Below are 18,291 nucleotides of genomic sequence, written 5' to 3' on the forward strand. Positions count from 1 at the left end.
TGGTGTTTTGGTTCGTGGATCAACATATGATGTTGATCCAGTCCTAATGGATCAACTGCTGCAGTTGACACATTCAAGTTGGATCAACATGAACAGTTGACACACTATGCGATATTTGGAAGTTCGAGTTAACTAGAAGAGCAAGTTGTGTCGGTTCCTTGTTTTAGAGTTTTACTATATTTAGAGTTTATTTTTATTAGAAAACTATTTTGAGTGATTCTCAAGTTTGTGAGACTATAAGTAGGCTAGTAAGCCATGAGAAAATGTACACCAAACTGATTATCAATGTAATTGTTTTATTGCTTCCGTGTGTGCTCTCCTCTATCTTGCTCGATACTACACATTTAGCTGTATAGTAGTGCACCTCTTATAGTAATTTTGACAGTTTAGTCAGCTGAGCAAAAAAGAAAAAAAAAAGATTTTTGACTCCGTCATTGCTCATGCATTTGCTGGGGGTACAGAGGTCGAGTGATCATACACATATCAATAAGTCTCAAATAATTGTTCAGAGTCAGATTGAGCAATTCTTAAATGAGGTTGTCATTTTTAACACAAGTTCATCATCGAAATGTGGTGAGGCTCATGGGATGTTGTCTAGAGACTCAAGTCCCCTTACTCGTTTATGAATATGTTTCCAATGGTACTCTCTTCGAGCATATGCATCACAAGGTTGCTGGGTTATCATCTATTTCCTGGGAAGGTCGATTGATGATTGCATCAAAAACTGCTGTGGCACTTGCATATTTACGCTCGGCAGCTGTTATACCAGTCAGTCATGTAGGATCTGACAAGAAGATAAAACTAGAAGAAGATAAGAACACACAAAGACCTTTGCCAAACAAGAATCTGTTAAAGCAATAAACTCTTTTGATGCGCATACAAAACTCTTAAGGCTTGTAGCCTATTTATACTAGTTCAAAGCCAAACATAATTCTAGAACACTAAGTAAAAGTTCCGTAAATAACTAAACTTTCTAGACAAGCAAACTACTAAAAATAAGAACAAACGTGACTTCCAAGTTTAGTTCTGAAAACTTCCAGAATGTTCTAGACAGAACTTAAAATGTAACAATCAAGCATAACTAGTTGCATCTCCAATAGTCTCGCTTGATCTTAACTTCCAACAACCCCCTAAAGTCGATACTATGTTGTCCGATCATTCCCATTTTTCCTCTTAAGTACACAAATGTGTCACCCTTTAGAGGTTTTGTGAATATGTCAGCTACCTGTTGATAAAGATTTTTTGTGGGTTGTAGTAATGAGGTTCAAACTCTCGGACTTGTGAAGATTAAATTTAAAGATTTGATAAAATTATATATACAAAAATATTAACAATGGGTGCGAGAGGTAACCAAGACACTAGGTTCCACTATTATGCAAAATTGAATGATAAATATTTCAAAACTCTATTCAATTCTTAAGTCCTCTTTTATCTTTAATTCACTATCAATCATACAGATTCTCACACATTATTTGTAAACCTTAAGCATAAATTATCAAGAGATTAAACCAAGCATAACCTATCAAACTGAATAACAAATAATTAAGACAATCATTAAAACAATTTAAAACTCTGCAAAAGCAGCGATTAGGTGAATTATATAATTAAATGAAATAATTACCCATTTATGTTGCGTGAATAGCTTCCTCCATTGCCTTGGTTACGAGGGAATTAGCTCATCATAGCATAAATGCTCTCAAAATAATTTATTATGGCTCAAAAATGATTTACAAATGATGAGAAGAAGAGAAAATGGTGTAAAACTGTAATCTGCGACGCACAAAAAGCGTCATAGAATGAACGATAAAAGACAAGTGCTGCTGCTGTTTAGACTGCGCTGCGACCCACCGGTGTGCGTCTTAGACACTGTTCATAAACGACTGTCCTTGCGAGTCCGTTCTTCGTGTTCTTGGTGTTCTTCATCAGCAGCAGCAACAGAGTTTCATCAACTCTTGATTTCTGCTTCTCTGGACCTCCTCTCGACCCCAAACTCTCGGCACTTTCCCAAACTGTTTTGCCTTGTATTTATAGTGAATTGGAGCCAAAAAGCCGACCATTGATTGCATAAATTCTCCATTTAATCCAAATATTCTCGGCTGCCAATAATAACGAAAATTTCCATTTTTAATCCCATGCACGCGTTAACTTTGATCCTGCACGCTCCCAAATGTCTTCTCCACGCCTCAACACTCTTCCAACGCTATTAGGACTCTTCCATGCACACAAGAACTCCATTTTTGCTCGTGTTACAGTGCACGTGCTCTGTTTTGGGCTCAAGGATCATCACGCGTTTTCCAGCCACTTCTGATCGAACCCACTGCCCATAATGTGTTCCTCATGCCATATCACATCTTCCTACCAAGTTTGAGAGATTGAATCTCCCTAAAACATCTTCATTTTGTTGATTGAAACTCTAACTGTTTAGAACTTCATTTCCCGCCAAAAACACAAATTCAAATTGTTGAAGAAGGTGCCCCTTATCCAGAGTGATGGGGTGCGAATATCAATTGGGGTGGAAATAGTAATTTTTCTGGGTTCCTCCGGGACATTTTTGGGACGCTTCCGGTGCATTTCTGGGGTGCCTACGGTACATTTCTCCGGGGTGTAAAACACTGCTTTTTGAGCCCATTTCGCCGCAAGGGCTTATTTCTCTAAATTTTCCTATAAAAAGCACAAAATAACACAATAAGTACTTAATCGAGTCTAACAATACAGAACATTGAGAACAAAATAGACACATAAATGCGTCTATCAAATACCCCCAAACTTATTATTTGCTAGTCCCGAGCAAATCAAAACTACAAAATAAAATAGTGACCGAGTTAATCTCGGGAAGGTTTACCAGAGGTTTACCCACAAAACCTTTATTCCAGACCCTAGCTATCTACGCAGAACCTTGGAAGGCACTAAAGAACCTCATTGGTTGGCATACTTATTGCTTATGGGAGGAAGAACCCTGATGCGAAATTCCTATTGATGTACACGAGTTTGCACTCAAGCATACTAAAATTCATATAAGTGAAAGATCTCTACTAAGATAGTTTCACTATGGACATCATACTCGGAGTCAGACTAATCACATGAAAAGATTAAGAAGATGGAAAAAGAAAAATGTAGATGGTTGAAAAGCGAACGGTGTTTCCCATATCTGTCTGAAGGCCTCTGCCAAGATGAACCTAACCTAAATGACTGAGATACCGGTCTGACTAATATTAAGACACTGGCATATACAAGGGAACCAGTGGTTAATAATCCTAACTCTAGGTCAACACAACTGGCATATACAAGGGTACCAGTGGTCGACTTTATTAAACACACATTTATTTAAGAACTAACAACATGATTGGACCTTGTGGACCGAAGCGCATGTTTCTTGTCAGCAGATTACATGGTGATTCCCGTGGATCCTGCATTCCACGCTTGTTTAGGCGACGGAGACAGGGAGAACACACACATATTGCTATCCAAGTGTTAGTATTTATTCCGATTGGTCTACTGGTATGATCTTTTTTTTTGAAAAGGTAACTCAGTCACTCTATTTCACCCTAGCAAAGGTAACAAATTGAATCGTGTGCCCCACCAAATCACTTGAAATAAAAGAAAACTAAAAATAGAAAGTGAAAAGGACTCGACGAGATATGGAGAAACTATCATGTTAATTCTAACACCTGGGCTCTGTGCTTTTATGAATAGACTCTATAGATGTTTCCATCTAGTCAGATTGGTTCCTCAAGTCCTAAAACAAAAATGTTTCCATCCACTTAGATTGGTTAGTGCTATCCTTAATAGGCGTAAGTTTCTAGGCTCTGGAGTTTATTTATTGCAACTAAAAAGTTTCTCCCATACCCCCAAACTTAATATTAACATTGTCCTCAATGTTCTAAAGATGGAATTAAAAGCATGAACAGGGAGAGACAGTTACTATTTGAAGCAAAAGAGTGAAGGAAGGATATTACCGGGTTGCATGAGATTGGGTTACCTCCCAAGAAGTGCTAAGTTTATAGTCTTCAGCCAGACTAAGAAAGGTTTAATTACCTCGAATCATATAGCAATAGCCGAAATAATTGTGGGTTATCAAAACCAAATAGAGTTATCACAAGTAAAAGGAATCTGCAACAAGCCAAGAAAATGAACATGTACTGCATACCCTTATCTAGTTTCCTGATTAAGATACCTATGTCCCATTGTGGTTCAGGTTCCATGAAAGGATCTTGATAGAATATATTCATTGGATGCACTTCCTCATAGCTAAGATCCAACAGTTCAGGTTTAAAAGTCTGGAAAAACTCAATTAAAAATAATAACAACATGAATAACTGGGGATCCTTAAAGTCAATCAGATTTGACTTACACAGCTGACCACAAAGAGAGTGGTGGTCTTCCTTAAACAGATGTGTCGACCCTAATCTCCTAAAGTAATTAGGTTTAGTCTCAAAACTTAATAATTGACACATCTGAAATTTATATGTTCCCACAATTGGTAGAAAAGTTTTTGGTGGGAAAACAAAGTCAATCTTGGTATTATTGCCTGGGCTAACCTCATCAACTAGAGGATGGGTTTCTAATAATTGAGACTCGTGTTGAATATTATTAAGTTCGGGAAAACGAGTACGAAGATAGTCTTGTAAGATGGTTGAGGCATTGATGTCAAGTCCCACGTGAGGGATTTTTGTAAGAGTTAAAGAACATGGATAATGATAATCACCCCCAAACTTAGAGTTTTCGGCGTCTCTAGGTAGACTGGTCATAATCTCCCTAATTTCTAGGTCATCAGATTCCTGAAAGTGGGCGATTGATTTTTCTAAGTCAGGTTCATCCCCGCTAATCTCTACGAGTTCATCTAAGACTATTGTTTCTAAATCGTTTGACTCGAAAACAGTACTCTCAAGATAAACTGGTTCCTCTAAACCATCATCGGTTTCGTAATCATCGTCTAAAACGAGGGTATTTCTAGTCAAATCCTTGTCCTTTTGAATAGGTAAATAATTATTAAAATTATTTGGATTTGAACTAGAAATATTATTATAATAATCATCACCATCCTCCTCCTCATCATCATCACAATATAATTTTTGATATTCACGAATTCTCAAGCTTTGTTCCCAACTACATGGTCTATGTTTATAATATTTCTCATAGACCGTTAGAGGTGATTCCTCAACAAAAGTTGGAGTATCCATAAATCGCTGCCCACACATATATTCACCAAGAGTCATTTCCGAAGACGTCTCTTGATAACGAGAATTTCTAGACATATATTCTCGTAACGTCATCTCAGGTGGCGTCTCCTGAAAAGGATTCATCACCGAGGAAACACAAACTGTAGAGGAATTCTACACAATCACAAACAAGGCTGACTCGACCAAATCAAACCTATAAATTCTAGCAAACAAAAAGCATGATGGCTCCACTTAGATTGTTTCTATACCAGCTTCTATCTTTCGAAAGGGAATTCGTTACAATTTGAGCAAACCCCTATGGAATCAATCCGAGTCAAAGTAAGTTGAATAGAGACGAGGGAAGCTTAGTAGATCTTTGATACCCAAGGCCTCACCGCATTAGAAGGCGGCGTAGTCACGCATCCAACTCACAGAAACCATCATGAACTTTGAAGTGTGCTTAAAGAGAAACCAATATTTTTCGAACGAGTTTCCTATAAAGCTCGTTACTTTATAGGTCTTGTTCTAGTCAAAATTTTAGGCTTAGGATCGCGTTTGGTTTCGTTTTCCTAAGGCGGGCAAGAAGAGAACGGTGATGAAATCCGAACCCTTATCTTGTACTGGCCAGGCCTTGCCCTTTACTAGGAATTTAAAAACAGTCCAAATTCGTCCTCAATCAATGAATCACCTTAAGGAATACAGTAAACCCGCTGACAGGAGATTCGCGAGTGTTTCGATGGACTTACCTCCCGTACCAGACGGGGATGAACCGTTGAAGTCGACTCGGGCCACGACTCCTATGTCATGTACGAACCCGAGGGGCCGAGACAATATAGTAATCGCTCCCTTCTTGCCCGCCTTAGGAAAACGAAACCTAACGCGAACCCAAGCTTAAAACTTGACTAGAACGAGACCGATAGGGTAACGCGCTTATTAGGAAATTTTTTCGAAGGATATTGGTTACTTTCTTAAGCACACCTCGAAGTTATTTTTTTTTTAATAATAATACCCTTCCGTAGGGTTAAAAAAAAGAATAAAGTCCAATTGTACAGAATAAAGTCCAAATAAAAAGTCCAAAAATTACAAAAATTATGAAAAATAAAGCCTATTTACAAATCCTAAAAAAAAAATTATGTCTTTTTTTTCTTCTCTTTTAGCTTTAATCTTTTTGTTCCCAAGTCCTTAGTATTCCACTTCCAACCTGTAAATCAAAGACACAAAAAGAAACGTAAAAATGAACAAATAATAGTAAACAAATAATAAAAACCTAAAAATTCTACCTAAGCACAAATCCCCGGCAGCGGCGCCAAAATGATAAAGATTTTTTGTGGGTTGTAGTAATGAGGTTCAAACTCTCGGACTTGTGAAGATTAAATTTAAAGATTTGATAAAATTATATAAACAAAAATATTAACAATGGGTGCGAGAGGTAACCAAGACACTAGATTCCACTATTATGCAAAATTGAATGATAAATATTTCAAAACTCTATTCAATTCTTAAGTCATCTTTTATCTTTAATTCACTATCAATCATAAAGATTCTCAAACATTATTTGTAAACCTTAAGCATATATTATCAAGAGATTAAACCAAGCATAACCTATCAAACTGAATAACAAATAATTAAGACAATCATTCAAACAATTTAAAACTCTGCAAAAGCAGCGATTAGGTGAATTATATAATTAAATGAAATAGTTATCCATTTATGTTGCGTGAATAGCTTCCTCCATTGCCTTGGTTACGAGGGAATTAGCTCATCATAGCATAAATGCTCTCAAAATAATTTATTATGGCTCAAAAATGATTTACAAATGATGAGAAGAAGAGAAAATGGTGTAAAACTGTAATCTGCGACGCACAAAAAGCGTCACAGAATGAACGATAAAAGACAAGTGCTGCTGCTGTTTAGACTGCGCTGCGACCCACCGGTGCGCGTCTTAGACACTGTTCATAAACGACTGTCCTTGCGAGTCCGTTCTTCGTGTTCTTGGTGTTCTTCATCAGCAGCAGTAGCAGCAACATAGTTTCATCAACTCTTGATTTCTGCTTCTCTGGACCTCCTCTCGGCCCCAAACTCTCGACACTTTCCCAAACTGTTTTGCCTTGTATTTATAGTGAATTGGAGCCAAAAAGCCGACCATTGATTGCATATATTCTCCATTTAATCCAAATATTCTCGGCTGCCAATAATAACGAAAATTTCCATTTTTAATCCCATGCACGCGTTAACTTTGATCATGCACGCTCCCAAATGTCTTCTCCACGCCTCAACACTCTTCCAACGCTATTAGGACTCTTCCATGCACACAAGAACTCCATATTTTCTCGTGTTACAGTGCACGTGCTCTGTTTTGGGCTCAAGGATCATCACGCGTTTTCCAGCCACTTCTGATCGAACCCACTGCCCATAATGTGTTCCTCATGCCATATCACATCTTCCTACCAAGTTTGAGAGATTGAATCTCCCTAAAACATCTTCATTTTGTTGATTGAAACTCTAATTGTTGAGAACTTCATTTCCCGCCAAAAACACAAATTCAAATTGTTGAAGAAGGTGTCCCTTATCCAGAGTGATGGGGTGCGAATATCAATTGGGGTGGAAATAGTAATTTTTCTGGGTTCCTCCGGCACATTTCTGGGGTGCCTACGGTACATTTCTCCGGGGTGTAAAACACTGCTTTTTGAGCCCATTTCGCCGCAAGGGCTTATTTCTCTAAAATTTCCTACAAGAACACAAAATAAAACAATAAGTACTTAATCGAGTCTAACAATACAGAACATTGAGAACAAAATAGACACATAAATGCGTCTATCACCTGCTCATTGCTTTGACAAAACTCGACAACTATCTCTTTGTTGTTGATTAGCTCTCGTATATAATGATATTTGATGTCGATATGCTTACTCCTCCCATGAAATACATGATTTTTTGTAAGTGCAATAGTTGATTTGTTATCACACACTATCTGAGTAGGAGCTTTCTGTTCATGATATAGAGACTTCAACATTCTTCTTAACCTAACTGCATGTGTTGCACATGAAGCTGCGGATATGTATCTTGCTTCTGTTGTAGATAGAGAAACCGCTTGTTGTTTCTTAGATGACCAAGAAAAATAACCAGATCCTATATGAAAAGCAAATCCTGAAGTGTTTTTCCTTTCTTATATATTTTCAGACCAGGCGCTCTCAGTATATCCAACTAACTCCATAGTTTCTGTAGAATTATATAGAATTCCATAATCAATTGTTCCACTGATGTACCTTAGAATCCTCTTTGCATCTTGTAAATGAGATTGTTTAGGAGATTCCATAAATCGACTGATTAAGCCAACACCAAAAACAATGTCTGGTCTAGTGGAAGTCAAATAGCGTAAACTTCCCACAAAACAGTTATATTCTGTTGGGTTAACAAGTTCACCAGTTTCTTCTTTTGTAAGCTTTAATCTGCTCTCAATAGGAGTTAAGATAGATTTGCAGTCATTCATCTTAAAGCGTTTCAGAGTCTCCTTTGCATATATTTGTTGTGAAACAAAGATTCCATCTTCTGTTTGAAGAACTTCAAGTCCCAGAAAGTAGGACATTAATCCAATATCAGTCATCTCAAATTCTTTAGTCATGGCCTCCCTGAATACATTGATCATTGCCATGTGTTTCCCATGAAGATAAGATCATCAACATACATGCACACAATAATCATATTACCTTGAAAATCAGTCTTCATATAAAGTGTATGTTCGTATGGACACTTTTCAAAGCCATTGTTAATGAAGTATGTATCAATTCGTGTGTACCAAGCACGTGGTTCTTGCTTTAAGCCATACAAGGCTTTGTGTAGCTTGTATACATATTTTTCTTCTCCTTCTTTTATATATCCATCAGGTTGCTCAACATATACCTCTTCTTCAAGCACACCATTCAGAAATGCAGATTGTACATCCATCTGATATATTTTGAACTTGTGTTGTGCAACTATTGCAATTAATAATCGCACAGTATCAAGCCTTGCAACAGGAGCAAAGACTTCAAAGTAATCAATTCCTGGTTTTTGTTTGTACCCCTTAGCAACCAGTCTAACTTTAAGATGATCAACCTCACCATTAGGTCTATATTTTGTCTTGTAAACCCATTTAACTCCTATGGATTTCTTATCATGCGGAAGTGTAGTGAGTTTCCAAGTTTCATTCTTCTCAATTGCTTGAATTTCATTTTCCATTGCTTCTTTCCAACCTTTTTTGAGATGCTTCTTCAAATTTGATTGGATCATTGTCTCCAAATAAGGCAAAGTTAATAAGGTCTTCATCTTCATTTTCATCATCTCTTGTCACCACATAATCTTCAAGTCATATTGATGCAACACGATTACGTAAAGGACGTGTTAATGCTTCTCCTTCTTGTTGTGTTATGTTCTCCATAATAGTAGTAGTGGTAGTCACTTCAGTTTTATTAGGAACGGTGATGTTATCTTGTAAAGTTAAAATTCCTTTCTCTTCAGAAACAACACTATCTTCTATTGAATTCCAGTCCCACTGACTTGATTCATCAAAAATAACATCTCGGTTAATGATTATCTTTCTTGTCTTAGGATTATACAGCTTATAACCCTTTGTTGCAACACAGTCGAAACAACCGATTGTCAAGAAACTTTTTATATGTACAATTATAAAATCCGATTAAGGAATTGATGATTTCTGAAAAAATTCCCAAATTTCACAGTCGATTCACGTTGCATAACATGTAATCCGATTTTTATCCCTATTTTTCCTGGAACATTTCGTCTTAACAACCAGATTACATATACACGTAAATAACCTGATTGTGAGCTTTGTGTATTTTACGTGAATATCCAAGTGAAGGAATCGGCATATGTACATCACTAACAAAAACCGATTTTGGTCCCGTACCTATCGCGCCAAAAGTTTGCTACAATCGGTTTGTATGGTGATGAACAATGACCGATTGTAAATCCCAATTTGAGGACTTTACCCAGAATTGGTTTATGTGGTGCTATCGAATAAACCGATTCTGGGTTAAAGTTTTGAAATTTTTCTCTTTTTGGGCGATTATGACATGCAAATATGTGTTTGGAGATCTTTAGAACGCATGCCTGCCCATTGGAAGCATTATAACCTTCTTCTTCTCATTAATATTGTTCTTGTACTATCCTAATATCCTCAAGATTTCTTTGGTTGACATGCTCTTCTTCATTCAACAAATAATCCAACTCAGTAGGATCAAAATCAAGATTATCAGATGCACACACTTCTTCATGGTTACTAGAGTTTCCATCGTCACTATAGAGTTTCATTTTTGTTAGGAAAATCACAAACCCTAGTTTTTATTTTTTCCCTCCACTTCTTCTTCTTCTCCAAACCTTAGAAAAGGAAATGGATTTCTACTCTAATTCTAACACTACAATTATTATCAAACACTAATTAATTTAGATTAATACTAACTTAATTAATCATCATAAATAAGGCATATTATCCATTAACATAAATAGATAGATAAGGAGTTTCTAGAGATTACTTCTTAATGATCCTTTTTGTTCTTTTAGTAAAATGCCCCAAATAATCACATTAGGCCCCAAATTAGGCTGGATAACGGATTTTGAGTTACTTTTTAGTTTTTTGAGTTACGAGTCATATTTAGTGTTACACTGCGACAATTTTTAAGTCGATGGCAGAGCTTTCTCGTTACAATGGAGATTTTAGATCATACATGTGCGACAAAGTTAAAGCCACAAGCCATATTTTTGGCCAACATGAATATTTTAGGCTACGGGGCATATTTGAGCCTCGTTTGTAGGCTCTTTTTTTTTTTGAGGAAAAAGGATATATAAAAAGAGAAAAGGTATATACAAAGTTATGTACCACAGAGAATAGAAAATCTCTACCCAAAAGAAAATCTCTACCCTCGTTTGTAGGCTTATGGAAGATTCAATTTGAGAAAAAAAAGATATGCTTGCTAGCCTTTGATCAGTCAATGAAGTTTCACCGGCAACAGAGTGGGGGTGGAGGACATAAGATTTATTTTATAGATACTTAATCAGGATTGTTGAGCTTCATGATTATCACACAATAATATACGAATAGAGTTTATGGAAAATACCTTATAGCGCTAATCCGCAATGAATCATCGATCATCTCACTGTAGCCGTAATACCTTGTGGAGGAACTCTTAGTTTCTCCTTCTTGACCTTTTGTATAATGAATCAATAAAATTCTTGAACCAATACTGATGGTTATGAGTTCCTTTTATAGGTAGAAGGAGGACCAAGGTTCATAGGATTTAGAATTATCATTTAATCTCGACCGTCCATCAAGGAAGAGGGAATATGAAAGGTTCCCAAAATTGTAACCAACATGTTTAGCAATGTTCATGATTAACCAAATTATTACATGGCCCAAGAGGATATTTCATATGTGTAGAAATATTCTTACATTCTCCCACTGGTCCATGTTGTAATCTATTTAATAGTTAATCGTAGAAAAACATAAGCGCGCATCATTGCTAAATAAAATTTAATGGTTAAACGTAATACCTTAACGAAGCAAATCACTTATGCGAGTCATGGCGGTGGCACATTGTCTTGTTACCAACGTGTTCCCTTCCATGCACCACAACACAAGCAACTTAGTTAATCAGGCCTTAAGTAGGGATATCATAATGGTCCAGTGATGTCTTCAAAAAAAGACAATCTGTTAACATTCATCCATTCACATAAGTGTATACTAAACATGGATACATAAATAATTCATAACGACATTAATAAGATCTTAAGAAATGTTCATAGGCACATAAATTAGCTGAATTCAATAATCAATTACTCACACAGACTCAAGATTTTAATCTTTTCTTAAGAGGTCTTAAAAGGTAACTGTTCAATAAGTCCATTTCCTATGCAATTGTGCTTAAGTGATATATGAACAACTATTGTTTCTAAATTGCTTGATTCACGTATATATACTCAAGGTTCATGTGTTGTGTTCCTTTTGTATCATATCGTGCTTTAATGTTGCGAAGCTAAGACAGTAAATTTCAGCAATGTGGAGACGAACCTTAAGGCCCCAAGTCTTGCAGACATATATAAATATTCAAACTTAATTTTGGGACTATAGTATTAATGGATTCTTTCTTTATAGAATCCGTAAATCCACCAAAATTGAGGTTTGAAAATCCAATCAACTCTAATTGGATAGGCTAAATAATTGTAAAACATAATTCAAGATTAGTATCTCAAGATTCTTGATAACTTTCCCATAATTTATTCTTCATTTCTGGCATTTAGTTAACATATCAACATCTTCTTATATCAGAATTATAAGACATAATGAAGACTAAATTTATATCTTGTATCCAACATAAAACAAAATTTGTTAAATATGTTATTATCTCTAAATTCTTTGAATATTCGATATGTTCTTTATATGAGAGCTTTAGTAATCCATATGATATGTACTATCACATGGTAAGCTCCACTGATATCTTTTATTTAAAAAATATAGAAATATGCATATAGTCAAGATCACTACTCGTAAGTAGTATGTTTTAACATACAAGACAAAGAGTATGAGTTTCTCCCACTGATCTTGAGGTATATGCATAAATCTGTAATAATTTCACCCAAAACTGGAAACATTTATAGTTTTGTGAATTTCATGTACCATTATAGGAACAATGTGAGGTATATGCTTAAATTTCATACTTTGATTTCTGAAATTTGTAGACTATAATTTATCATTAATAAAGACTATTTTCACATTTAGTTAATGCAACTCTTAGGTACAGAGCTACAAATAACACTATGATAATTCTGAATAAATCTTTCTTTGACATGAGAGAAAAACTTATTTATAAATGCATCGTTATAGAGTAAAATCTTTGGCTACAAGTCTTGTTTTATACCGTTTAACATTGCTATTACAGTCGTGTTAGGTCAGAAAGACCCACTTAATTTCATACAACTGATTTTTCCTTCAAGCAATTAAACAATATCCGAGACTTAACTTTCAACCATTGATTTTCGCTCACATAACATCAATTCATTAATCAAAATTATTACACATAATATTTGTGAACCGGAAACCGAGTCTTTGCCATTATATATCAAAATGAAATAATTCTTGTAAGAAAATTACCGAAACAACATGAATAACTTCCTTTCAATATCCTTCGAGACCTTCTTAATGCTGGTTCATGTTGTTATAAAAAAAAAATCTTTATTGGCAGTAGTTATATTATGGAGTATTGGATCAGTAATTTGTGGTCTTTCATCATCTAACATTATGATAATGAGAAGATTCATTATCTTAAATAAAGGAATCATTATCATGATTTCTTGAACATATATATCCACGTACTCCCACTGATTATGCCATCATTAACGAATTTATATTTTCGGTTTTAATAAGTCTCATACTACGGTTAGAACGTTAAAGAATACCATTTGGATTATTCAGGAAAACCAATGAACCAATAATAATTTCCAAATCCAATTTTCATTCTTTGGAATGTAAGCCCTCACCCCCAACTGAACAACCATAACTTAAAGGTGATTTAAACTAGGTTTCCAGCCATTCTAGTCCAAAGTGTGTCTTTGAAACTGTTTTACTCGGAAATCTATTTAAATTACGCAGTTGTTGAGAGAACATACATTCACTGATATATGGTCATCATGCATAACTCATCATGCTTCTAGCCATTTTCATAAAAGTATGATTTTTCCTTTTGTTATACACCATTATGCCAAGGATAAGTTGGCCTTGTGTATTGAGCAACAACTCCAAACTTTTGGAGATACTACGTAAAAGATTTAGGATATTATCCTGTTTTGTCATACCTTTCACAATATTCACCACCTTTATCAGACTTTATTATTTTTACTTTCTCTATAATTGCCTCTCAATTTCAGTAATGTATGTTCGAGAAAACATCCACGGATTGAGATTCATAATGCAATTGATAGATGTACACAGTAACGCGAAAAATCATCAGGTGATAAACAATTTTATCTTCCAAAAATTGGACCATTAAAAGTCTACAAAATAATCAATAATCAAAAATTAATAAATTAATAAGAACAAAAGCTGAAATTTATAATAGAGATAAATGACAATTAAGCTTACAATAGTTTCATACCTTCAATAAGATTCTCCTGTGGGTAAAACCTTATCAAGGAACAATGTGAGACATGAAAAAATAAGTATATATTTTACCTTCTCATACACACAACATTATGTTTGTTTAATACCACAACTAGAATCACCTGTGGGATAATATCGTTCTATCATGTATTAACAAACTCAAATAATTCTAATGTTCAACCTAATACATCGGAATAATAGTCACCGGTGGGTAGCTATTATTTTACATGTATATGAAACATTTAGATAAAGTTAATGCTTGGTTAAACATGTGAACCAAAACTACTTGTGCGAAACATTGTTCCAATCGTTAAGTCAAACTAAAATGACTCAAAATATAAAATACTTACAAGATAATAGTTTAGCATCACTGTGGTGATAACTAAACAATCCGAAAAATATGTACAATTACAAATATCACACTAGATTTTCTTGTGACATTGCATGGTCCTAGTCAATGATGTGGACATCCTTGATCTGCTCATAAAATTAGTCGATTATAAATAATTATGAGTAACCCTGAAACATTAATCATAACCATTTACTCAAAAGTATGTCATATATTATTTGTGAAAATGTCCAACACCCTTTAATTAAAAAATAAGTACATATCAATAATAAAATTTCGTCAAAGAAAGTTCTTTGATGCATCGCTAGTTAAATTCGATACTAGTTTTAAGGATCAGAGTAAATAAAGGTTATAGTGTAAATAATTATTTTCACAAATATAAGAAATAACCCAAAAAACAATAATTCTTTATTTCTTCTTTAAAAATGCTTCGAGCTTTAGACTTAAAGTAACATATTTGATTGCACATTTAAAATATTAAAATCCATTGTGGGTTACTCAATTCTATATAAGTATTTAAAAAACTTTAAATAAGCATTTTAAAAAAAGTATGTACCAAAAATCATGTGGCGTTTACTTAATCATGATTTTATTTGAACGTTTCTATCAAAAATGGTCAAAAGAAAATTAAACATAATGACACTAGACACCCTCAAGATTTAAATCAATTCATATCCATAATGTATGATCAACAATCATATCAGTTAGTGTTTTCTTAAATATGTGAACTCCAATTTCCTGTGGGTAAATTTTGTTCAGATATATGTAAGAAAAACAAGATTACAAGCATTTCACAAAATTGTGATCATGACCAAAAGTGATTTGACATCACTGTGGTGATAGCCAATCAACTAAAATAATGTCATTATCACGTGATGTCGATAACTGCAAAAACCTACACTTTACGGTTTGCAAATTCATGTTTATAATGACATTATGATTATAGCATCACTGTGATGATAACTAAAGAATCCAATAATAATTTTTAGTATAATCCCATAAAATTTAAAGAAAAACAAAAATGTGAGAGAAACTATACCATAACGCGCAAGCACACAAACCATATCATGATGCACACACAAATTTAATGGTGTCAAAAAATGATTTTGATCATAAAATTTATAATGAAACTTGATAAAAAAATTGCTTTATTGTTTCGATAAAGCGGGAGCATACTAGTTCATTCACAATTTTCTCTGTGAAAGGAACTCCTTTATAATTGTCTACGCATCATAATCAAAATGATTCTATATGTGAATTAATTGCAATTAAAAAATTGGTTTACGGTGAACGACTTACATTATTAACCATACCAAACCAGATTAAATTAAACTTATACCAAAACAAATCTAAATGTAGGGGCAAAGGTTCCGGTCAAAGTCAACTCTAACGGGTCAACAATTAACTTGTTCAGGCTTAATCGGTCCTAATCAATAGACCTAGAACATTATTGGACTGCCTGTAATCTTTTAAACGGAAAAACGGTGATCTTAAACCGAATTGGTAAATATAAATGACCCATGTAATAAATCAAGCATTTTGACACCTTAAGTGAAATTTAACATTAAAACATTAACTCCTTTTCAGTTTAATACATTCACATTAACACTACACCCCTAAAATAAGCGCTGAAAACAACTGAAAGAATTGGAAGGGTCAGCAACATGTCAATGGTCAGATCAACAAAAAAAAAATTTACAGTCCGATCAAGACTTCGTAATGGAAACAAAACGTCTTTGACCCCTTGTTCATGCATGAAACGTTAAATTATGAAGGCTTATTCATTTATTTATTTAAAAAAAAAAAAACGTTTTAGACAAATATATACATAGAGTCCACAGGCCCATTACAAATGTCTAAAGCCTTCCAACACGATTCGAACCGTTAAAAAATAGTTTAGTTAATTCTTTTTCAGATCGTCTTTTCATATAGAGGAAAAAGAACAGACTTAACAGCGAAAACGCACGAATATTTAGAGCGGCCAAGTTATTTTCATCAGATGTTAGCGTTAACAGTCCGAATAGGAAGAACATCATGCTTAAAAGAACATGTCATTGAACCAACGATAATACGACTATTGCATATAAAAAATGGATAATCATGAGTTCTAAACACAAACTCTAGATGTTAACTATAAGATTTATTTTATAAATACTTAATCAGGATCGTTGAACTTCATGATTATCAGAAAATAATATACGAATAGAGTTTATGGAAAATACCTTATAGCGCTAATCCACAATGAATCATCGACCATCTCACCGTAGCCGTAATACCTTGTGGAGGAACTCTTAGTTTCTCCTTCTTAATCTTTTGTATAATGAATCAATAAAATTCTTGAACCAATATTGATGGTTATGAGTTCCTTTTATAGGTAGAAGGAAGACCAAGGTTCATAGGATTTAGAATTATCATTTAATCTCGATCGTCCATCAAACAAGAGGGAATATGAAAGGTTCCCAAAATTGTAACCAACATGTTTAGCAATGTTCATGATTAACCAAGTTATTACAGAGGAAACCCATACCTCCGAACTGATCCAGTGAAGTCATGGACCACGTTGATGACTAAACCAGTAAAAGGTGACCCGAGCGCAAATAATTTTGCTACTCGATCATTTTGGCCCCCAACGGCTATATAGATTAACTACCCAACGGCTATTACATATTTTCTTTGATTTTATTTTTACTTTTCATTTTTGACCGTTGCTCAAAACAACTCGATGGTTTCCGCAACGTGTACTTACTCTGCACCTGCCCAACGGCTAGTTTTTCCTCCACCATTCTATAAATTACCGACTCAACATTTGAGAAAACCTACAACACAATAATTTACTGCCTTGACAAATCTATCTTATCTTCTCTCACACTCACTCAAAATTTCTGAGCTCCAAACTAAACCAGTATCAATGGCAATTTCACCAATATATGTCGGTTTGTCTACGTCTTTGGTTCTTGTTAATCTGATCATATCCAGTAACTTCTCAGAAGCTAAAGACTTCTTAGTTGGAGGCAAATCAAATGGATGGGAAATCCCATCATCACCTCAATCTCAACCATTAAATCACTGGGCTCAATCTTCTCGTTTCCAGCTTGGTGATTCTCTAGGTAAGCAAAAATTATTACTTCTTTTTCATATCTAATAATCTGTTTAATTTCTGAAATTAATCAACATTTTTGTTTTTGTTTTTCCAGTATGGGAATATGAAACAGGCAAAGACTCGGTGTTGCAAGTAACAAGAGAGAATTACTTAAACTGTGTTTTGACAAAACCAGTTGCTGAATACAAAGATGGAGAAAACACAAAAGTTGAGCTCAACAAATCTGGTCCTTATTATTTTATCAGTGGAGCTAAAGGACATTGTGAGAAAGGCCAGAAACTGATTGTTGTTGTAATGGCACCAAGAAGTACTGCACCTGCACCTTCACCAGTTGATGCACCAGCTGTTTCTCCCACTAGTGGTGCTACTACTATCAGCAGCAGCTCAAGATTTGGAGGAGTTTTGTTGATGGGTTTGGGAATTGCTTTGGTGGTTTAAAATGGGAAATATTCTTTATATTGTTGATGAAATTTACAAAATTTATTGATATTAGAAATTCAAATTATAATGAATGACATCTGGATTTTTTTCAGTT

General features: G+C 34.6%; 1 protein-coding gene across 1 annotated transcript; it reads left to right on the forward strand.

The window, feature by feature from the left end:
- Window positions 1-17,489: 17,489 nt before the first annotated feature.
- Window positions 17,490-18,288, forward strand: LOC113274182 (early nodulin-like protein 1). Its single transcript, XM_026523651.1, has 2 exons — window positions 17,490-17,763; window positions 17,851-18,288. The coding sequence occupies exons 1-2, from the start codon at window positions 17,565-17,567 to the stop codon at window positions 18,192-18,194; spliced, it is 543 nt and encodes a 180-aa protein (XP_026379436.1). The 5' UTR covers window positions 17,490-17,564; the 3' UTR covers window positions 18,195-18,288.
- Window positions 18,289-18,291: the final 3 nt, after the last annotated feature.

The sequence above is a fragment of the Papaver somniferum genome, chromosome 4, assembly GCF_003573695.1.
Source record: "Papaver somniferum cultivar HN1 chromosome 4, ASM357369v1, whole genome shotgun sequence".
Taxonomy (NCBI): domain Eukaryota; kingdom Viridiplantae; phylum Streptophyta; class Magnoliopsida; order Ranunculales; family Papaveraceae; genus Papaver; species Papaver somniferum.

Bases quoted from the DNA above. Each gene is read 5' to 3' on its own strand.
- LOC113274182 (XM_026523651.1), top strand. From the start codon at position 17,565: ATGGCAATTTCACCAATATATGTCGGTTTGTCTACGTCTTTGGTTCTT. The intron at 17,764-17,850 runs GTAAGCAAAAAT...TTGTTTTTCCAG, and splicing joins CCAGCTTGGTGATTCTCTAG to TATGGGAATATGAAACAGGC.